An 8782-nucleotide genomic window follows, 5' to 3' on the forward strand; every position below is an offset into this window, starting at 1 on the left:
TCGTATAAAGTTGGGAATTGGAGCTTATCCTAAATAGATGCAGTGATGGCGTGGTAGTCACCGACTTTTATGATTTAGTGGATTAAATAAGCAACGGACAAATATCAATTTATATAATATTAAATTAAATAACGCGCTTTGGGACGGTGAACGCGTCTTATCTTATTTAATATAAAATTTAATATTTCTGATTTGTCTCTCATTTAGAATAATGGCACCCTTCGCGCTCAAGTTCGTTACGACAAGTTCATTTACACCAAATTAATTTCTTTACTTTTGAGTTTTAATTTTTAAAAGTTAAATTTTGGTAATTAATTTCAATTTTTAGTTATTTTAGTTTGCATTTTAAAAATTAACGATTTTCGATGTCATGTGCATTTCAAAACTATGAGTCGACATAATTCGGTTAAAATTATTAACCTAACTGAAAATTTTGGTTAAAATGATTCAGTTTTTAGGTCAATTTCGTTTTTTTTTAAATTCGATTTTTGGTTCGATTACCCCTAAAAAACTGAACCGGTCGAAATTATTAATTAAATACTAAAAATTGGATTTTTATAAAATATGGACATATATTTGGGTCTTTAATTCTTTACTCGTATTTAATGAATTATGTACCATACATTTGAACTTTTAATATATTTTTTATATTTAGTAAAAACAAGTTCTCTTATTTAATTATCGGAATGTCTTCTTATATATTGGAACAATTTATGTTTTTATTGTTATTGAGTCTACATTTTGTGTTGCATAATCAAGTGATGTATCATATTAATAGTACTTGACAAAATTTTAATACTGATTTTTTATATTTTGGTTTTCATTTTAGATGTAAAATCATAATTATTTTAATTTAGTGTTATTTTTCTTTGTCTCTAAAACTAATATTTGCAGCCGCGTAGAATCATTTTAATTAATTTCTAAACTCGTATATAATTGATGAAAAAACCAAAACGTTTACGGTTTGGTTTCAAACCAAGTATTTTCAAAACAGAAAATCGAAAAAACCGAACCATGGTAGAGCAAATTGGACCAAACTGATCGACCGACGCCCATCCTTATTCGAAGTCATATCAGCATATTTCGGTTTAACGTCAGTATTTTTCGGAGTCACGACATTAATTTGACCAAAATAGTCAAAATACAAAAATTAATGTACTAAAACCAAATTTTGAAAATTTAAGTAACGAAACCCAAAATTAAACAGTAGTTGACAAAAAACTATTTTCCCTTAATTAAACTTTAAAATGTATATGAAAGCACTATCTCAAAAGTCATATTCATTATTTTTCCAAAATTTTCGAGTCAAAGTTGATTAAAGAAAATGGAACCAAACGCCACCATATGTAATATATGTCGAAGTAGTTTAAAACAAAGAGAACAATCATTTGTTTGGTTTTATTTCAACCAAATCCATATTTGTATCCTCAAAAGTCCAAATAAAAACAAAAACAAAAACAATCATTTAATATATTTTCAGCTATTTCTATACTTGTCGACATAATTAATTTTTCAATTTTCAGCTATTTCTATACAAAAATGAAACCAAACCAATGGAAAGTATTATTGGGTCGAACACCTGTTTTACTAATTTTCGTACAAAAAGTGGACCGTGTAAAAAATAATATTGTTTTTCTAACATATCTTTAATACTTATGTAGTCAAAAATAACAATATTATAATGCAGATAAAAGTATAATTAAAAATATCTAAAACTTTTGAGATGAAATTAAATGAATATAATGCAAATCCAACTTCGAGGTTCTGGTGTGAGTACTGCCTTTATAGGTAAATCACTTCATAATTTTTTATATTTTCCCAATTTCTAGCCCCACAATTCTCCTTGACAAAAAACAAATTAAAGACAAGAACTAGCCACAAGCAAATTATCCTAAAATTTCAATGAAACATTCGACATTTATCAAATGGATCCCCTAAAAAAGCACATTCATCATTGAAAAGTTAGTAGTTCTGTGATCCAAAGAACACCAAACATCTGAGATATTGTTTTTGTGAAACACAACACACACCTTTAGTCGTCCTAAGTCCTAACTTTGCTGCCAAAACATGGATAACCTAGACTTTGAGAGGCGAAAATTGTCGTCTGGCCGAGCAGTTCGATCAAACACGGTCATATGCAAAAGATTTGCTGAACATGCGTCTGATGTACACAACCTGAAGTCCGCTTACAAAAGCTAGCAATATGTATTCCCCCACTGTGTACAATATGACGCGCCTTCTTGTGCTCTCATTTGCTGCACCAAGACAGACATACATAGCGATTATTACATGATCAATGACGCATATCAGGGTAGTAACTATCAACTTAATACAAGGTTGCAGCAATGCCAAAAAAGTTTCGATCAAGGTAAGTTGATCATCATGAAATTGAGCAACAATTGATCAGTCTGAATTTTTTGAATCTTCACGCCATCAAATCACAAGTATTTCCATTTTTAAGTAGAGTATGTCCAATTTTTCATGAACATGGAAAAGTGAGAGTCAAATAGACGTGGATACTAATGCAACTAGAGTTCTTCCAAAGTGCATCCAGAATAAAATGGTGGAATACTGAATCAAAGAGAAATTTAAAAACGAAAGGGTCTTACTACGGCGATGACGAGCAGCTTGGGCTTTCAAGTATTTTTGCTCTGCTGTAACAGACTCTAGTGCCTCCCCCAGTTCAGCAATTTTAACATTAATGGGGTCCAAATGTTCTGAATGTAAGAGAGGAGAGAACGCCATAATAGGAGTTAGAAATTATCAACATTGGATCAAAATATACAATTCAAAGCAAATACAAACCATCCTTGGCTATGTTATGTTCATTGGGAACATGGCCAACATGAATATAGAAAGATACTGTTTCTGGAGTGGAATAAGGGTTGTGAAAACAGAATTTGTACATTCCACTTTTAGGTGCCTTAAACTCGAATTTGTCCCCTGCTGTCCCTTTCAAAGCGTGCACTGTGTCAGCGTCGGGAGAAGTCACCTACACCAAGAATCAATAAATACATACAAGAAAGGTTCAAAAAATCACCAATTCAAAGTAATCAGATAATTAAATCTGATCGATTTTTTAATAGACTGATTGCCTTAATCTACAGCTATGGAAATAATAACCAAGTTATAAAGCTCAGGAAAACAAAATATTTTCTAGGCAGAACGCTCAATAAAACAGTGATTCCGACTGACTCACAAGTCACACACACACACATATATATATATATATATATATGTATGTATATGAGAGAGAGACGTGAATTTACAGTGAAGTCAATGCCGGGGTGATCAGAGCGCCAGAAAACATCGTGGTCGACAGCAATGAAGTTCCCCGAAACGGAGTCGCCTGCATAAAAAACGTATTCGTATACACATTCGACGTTGTTTACCGTAAGCGACAACGCCGATACGCGGCCCAAAAAGATCGAAAACAAGAAAGTTAACAAGGAGGCGGACGCCGCCGAGGCGAAGCCGAGGCTTCTTCCGCTCTTCATCGGTTTAATCGGAGCCCCGGGTCCACGTTTCGGTTTTGGAGGATTAATTAATTATTATTTTTATGTTTTCTTTTGATTTTATTTAGGTCCAATTATATAGTGACTTGTTGCTCCAGTAAGTAGCCTGACGTGGGCAACGACTATTGGACCATGAAACGCAGCTATTGATGACATGTAATTATTGTCACGATTCCAAAATATTTACATTAGTTGTTATTTTTGAAAAATCTCAAAAAAAAATTCCACCAAACTTATTGATTTTAAAAGAACTTAATAAATTTATTGACTGTTTTAGATTATTATTATAAATGTAATAAAATCGTTTAAAGACTTTATTTCTCAATCGAATAGATATCAATTTAAATCTTTATTTCAATCGTCATAAAAATTAAGCATCCAAAATATTCAAAAATAGAAAATTTCAAATTTTCTGATTGAATAATAACATAGGCCTGTACACTCGGAAAACATATATTGACATAAACGAATGGATAATAACTCTACCATTTTGTGTGCGTGTATACATTAAACTTGGATCATTTCAGTTACATGTCACTCAATTATACTGGGTTCTTGACTTCAAACACAAGTTCTTTAGCCTCAAACTTCTCCATGTCTAGTTCGTCGTACATTTCCTGTAAATCAGTAAAAAAAAAAACAATTTGTCATTTGCAAAACCACCGTAATTCCAAAGCATACGACGTGCCAATCTTCGAAACCAGAAGCTTAATACTAAATCTCAAATGTCAGAAATTAAGATGGCTCCTTCTCCCGTATGATTTGGTTCATTTAAAAATACACCGTGTTGCATATCTTTATGTCAAGTTAATTTTAGTCTAGCTCACCTTTTGTTGCGAGTTCTGTAATTTTGTGTCTCACACAGATATGTATAGTCTCCTGTTGGGTATACACGATATAACAATCTCACAGTAATGGTTTCAACGTTCACAAATAACACATGCAATGATTCAAGAGAATTTGGAACACGACGTGAGTTACGTGGTTCAGCCGAAATGGCTTACATCCACGGAGCACAACCTGTAGAATTTTATTGATCACAACAACCGTACAAAGAGGAGATTACACACACTGAAGAAGATTACACACTCACGCCTTAGACTCTCTTATACAAGTCTCTCTTGAGTAATCTATCTCTTTTTTACTCTTCAAGACAGTAGGGATATCTTCTCTTGTGTTCCTCTCGAGAGCCCTCAGATATATTTATAATTGACCCAACTAAGTCTTTCCCTTCTTTACTGCTGGTACCCCTTAGTTGGTTTGGGTTGTTGCAACTGTCAACAATTCAATTCTTATCCTCAGCTCATCTCAGTCACCGGTCCCTCACGTGTCTAAGATTTGGGAGACACTTTCTTCAACAATCTCCACCTTGTCTTCCAAATACAGGCTGTGCTCGAAAAACCCCATGGACTATATAGACTCCACCACACTGACCAAGTTCAAGCAATGCTTAAACTTAGCTAGTGGTAATGGCTTTGTCATCATGTCTGCAGGATTCTCTTGTGTTGAGATTTTCTCTACCTTGACCAATCCCTTGGTCGTGATGTCCCTTACAAAATGTAGTTTGATATCAATGTGCTTGCATCTTTCATGAAAAACTTGATGTTTTGTAAGATGTATTGCTCCTTGATTATCACAGTGAACTGCTACCCACTGTTGAGTAATCCCAAGTTCTTCCAGTATCCCTTTCAGCCACATAGCCTCTTTTATTCCTTCTGTGAGTGCTATGTACTCTGCTTCTGTGGTAGACAATGCGACCACAGGTTGGAGAGTAGCTTTCCAGCTGATAGCTGTTCCATAAAGTGTGAAGATGAATCCAGTGAGTGACTTCCTGGTATCCAAGTTCCCTGCATAATCTGAGTCCACGAATCCAATGAGTGGTTGTTTCTCATGCATCTGTTTCCTGAACATCAGTCCCAAATTTGAGGCCCCTTTCAAATATCTCATGGTCCACTTTAATGCCTCCCAGTGTAACTGTCCTGGGTTGGCCATAAACCTTGATTCCACACTCATAGCATATGCGAGATCTGGTCTACTGCATACCATGCTATACATTATGCTCCCTACGCCATTTGCATAGGGTTTATTTTTCATTTCTTCCTCTTCATCCTTGCTGCTTGGTGAATTTCCAGTAGATAACTTGAAGTGTTGGCCAATCGGTGAACTCACTTGTTTTGCTTCCAGCATTCTAGCTCTTTGAAGTACCTTTCTTATATATTGGCTTTGGTTTAGGAACAAGGTAGCTTTCCTCCTATCCCTGTTGATGTCCATCCCAAGGATTCTTCTTGCTTCTCCTAGTTCCTTCATTTCAAACTCAGAGCTTAATGTTTTCTTGAGTGCTTGTAAATCGGTTCGGCTTTTACTTGCTACAAGCATGTCATCCACATAGAGAAGCAGGAAGATCTTGGGTTGGTTGCTGTCATTTCTCATGTACACACAGCTGTCAAAGTTGCTTCTCACAAAGTTTATGTGTGTCATGAACTCATCGAACCGTCTATACCATTGTCTGGGACTTTGCTTGAGACCATATAAAGATTTCTTCAACAGGCACACTTTCTCTTTATTTCCAGAAGTTTTGTAGCCTTCGGGTTGTTCCATGAATATGGTTTCCTCCAGATTTCCATGCAAGAATGCTGTTTTAACATCAAGTTGCTCTAATTCCAGGTCAAACTGAGTGACCAATGCCAGCAAAATTCTGATGGAAGCATGTTTGACTACAGGAGAGTAAATTTCGTTGAAGTCAATACATTCCACTTGTGTGTATCCCTTTGCCACCAACCTGGCTTTGTATTGTACTTCTCCCTTATTAGTTCCAGATTCTTTGAGCTTGTATACCCACTTGCATCCAACCACTCTTTGCCCCTTAGGTCTAGTAACCAGCTCCCAGGTTTTGTTCTTGTTTAATGAGTTCATTTCTTCATTCATGGCTTCAAGCCATTTATTCTTCTGTGAGCTGGTCATAGCTTCTTTATAGGAGGTTGGCTCTGAATATTCAATATGCTCAGCAATATTCAGTGCAAAGGAGATCATGTCTGCTTGTCCATATCGCTGAGTTGGTTTTATTTCTCTTTTCTTTCTGTCCCTTGTCAGCATATAGGAGTCATCATTCTTTTCAGTGATTGATTCAATCTCGGTTGAATCTGCACCATGATCTGTATCTGTAGTGTCTTGAGGAACTTCATTTATATTAATATTGCAATTCTCCACCTCAATCTGTGTGTCCATGGGAAGTTCACTTGACGGTTTTGATGTGTCTTTATGTTTCATATACCCCATTTTGTCTTCATCAAATATTATATCCCTTGAAATGAAGCACCTGGGCCCTCTATCTTCTAGATTCCATACCTTATATCCTTTCACTCCAATAGGATATCCTATGAAGATGCATTTGACTGCTCGAGGATCAAGTTTGTCTGTTTTGATGTGAGCATAAGCCAAGCAGCCGAATACTTTTAGATTTGAGTAATCTGTAGGGGCACCTTTCCACATCTCCATAGGGGTCTTGAAGTTTATGGCACTTGAGGGGCACCTGTTGATCAAGTAACAGGCCGTAGTCACTGCTTCTCCCCAGAAAACTTTTGGTAGACCAGCATTTAGCAACATGGATCTAGTTCTTTCCAATAGAGTTCTGTTCATTCGCTCGGCTACCCCGTTTTGTTGGGGTGTCCCAGCAACTGTCTTATGCCTCACGATACCCTTCTTTGCACAGAATTGATTAAACATATCAGAGCAGAACTCTAATCCATTATCAGTTCGAAGGTGTTTCAGTTTTGTATCCATTTGATTTTCATACAATACTAACCATTCCTTGAACTTAGTATATGCTTCATTCTTTGTCTTAAGTACATAGACCCAAAGCCTTCGGGAGTAATCATCTATGATTGACATAAAGTACCTCCCTCCCGCATGAGTGGCTGTCCTTGAGGGGCCCCATATGTCCGAGTGAACATACTCGAATGGCCTAGTGGTAGAGTGTTTGGCAGACTCAAAGTTTACTCTCTTTGATTTTCCTAAGATACAGTACTCACATGTATCCATTCCTTTGATGCTATCTCCACAAAGTAGTTTCTGTTTAGATAGTTCCATCAAACCTCTTTCACTTACGTGACCAAGTCTTTGATGCCAGAGCCATGTTTTATTCGATTTATCCTCTGCCACTGCTGATCTTCCCACCACAGTGTTTCCCAGCAATATATATAGAGAGTTCTTTCTTATGGACTTCATAATCACCAGTGATCCCTTGAGTACCTTCAATTTCCCATTTTCTGATTTGAAGGAACATCCATTTGACTCTAAAGTGCCTAAGGAGATCAGATTCCTTTTGAGGTCTGGTACGTATCTGACTTCTTGTAAAATTTTATAGGAACCATCATCCATTTTCAATCTGATGGAGCCTATGCCTTTTACCTTACAGGATCTGTCATTTCCTAGGATAACCACTCCCAAATCTGTTTCTTGAAAGGTTTCGAACCATGACTTGGTAGGACACATATGGAATGTACACCCAGAGTCTAGAATCCACTCTGTTGTGGTGCCATGATCTGATATGGCTAATGCTTCTGCCGTGTCATATCCATCAGAAGCTACAGAGGCTACACCATCTTCATTTCCTTTTTCTTGATGGTTCTTTCTCCTTTCTGGGCAATTTCTTTTGAAGTGTCCTTCCTTATGACATAAGAAACATCTATATCTTACTTGACTCTTCGATCTTGATCGTGAAGTATTCCTTCTTTGCTGTCTTTTAGCAGGTCTTCCTCTTGCATTGAGGCTTTCACCTTGCCCACTGGTTTGTGAGTTCATTCCCTTTTGTAATTCTTTGGCCTTTATTGCTGATTGTACTTCCTCCAATGTAATTGATTGCTCCCTGCCGTAGAGAAGTGCATCTTTGAAGTTTTCATATGAAGTTGGGAGAGAGTTTAACAAGATTAATGCCTTGTCCTCTCCTTCCAATTTAACTTCGATATTTTCCAGATCATCCAAGATCTTGATGAATTCATCAATCTGATCAGAGATTTTCTTCTCATCAAGGATCTTGAACGAATATAACTTCTGTTTCATGTACAACCTGTTGGCAAGTGATTTCGTCATGTAGAGTGATTCGAGTTTAGTCCACATAGCTGCCGCTGATACTTCTCTGGAAACTTCACGCAATGGTTTGTCTCCGAGACATAGAATAATTGCGCTTTGTGCCTTCGCAAGATTTTGAGTCTTTTCTTTCGGATCACCTATCATGGCTTCTTCCCCTTTCAATGCATCCTCCAAACCTT

At 36.5% G+C, this 8782-nt stretch overlaps 1 protein-coding gene across 1 annotated transcript; it reads right to left on the reverse strand.

Annotated features, from left to right (window-relative positions):
- Window positions 1–1989: 1989 nt before the first annotated feature.
- LOC140814453 (transmembrane emp24 domain-containing protein p24beta3-like) lies at window positions 1990–3534 on the reverse strand. Its single transcript, XM_073173452.1, has 4 exons — window positions 3270–3534; window positions 2806–2992; window positions 2610–2717; window positions 1990–2255 (listed from the first exon to the last, which is right to left on the reverse strand). Exons 1-4 carry the CDS (start codon window positions 3495–3497, stop codon window positions 2122–2124), a joined length of 657 nt encoding a protein of 218 aa, XP_073029553.1. The 5' UTR covers window positions 3498–3534; the 3' UTR covers window positions 1990–2121.
- Window positions 3535–8782: the final 5248 nt, after the last annotated feature.

This window comes from Primulina eburnea, chromosome 15 (genome assembly GCF_022965805.1).
Source record: "Primulina eburnea isolate SZY01 chromosome 15, ASM2296580v1, whole genome shotgun sequence".
In the NCBI taxonomy this organism is placed as follows: Eukaryota; Viridiplantae; Streptophyta; class Magnoliopsida; order Lamiales; family Gesneriaceae; genus Primulina; species Primulina eburnea.

What these genes read in the sequence shown, in the direction of transcription:
- LOC140814453 (XM_073173452.1), bottom strand. Translation starts at nt 3,497, where the DNA reads ATGAAGAGCGGAAGAAGCCTCGGCTTCGCCTCGGCGGCGTCCGCCTCC. An exon ending in ACCCCGGCATTGACTTCACT is followed by an intron (nt 2,993 to 3,269) that starts GTAAATTCACGT and finishes TTCTTGGTGTAG; the next exon opens with GTGACTTCTCCCGACGCTGA. An exon ending in AGCTGCTCGTCATCGCCGTA is followed by an intron (nt 2,256 to 2,609) that starts GTAAGACCCTTT and finishes GTCTTGGTGCAG; the next exon opens with CAAATGAGAGCACAAGAAGG.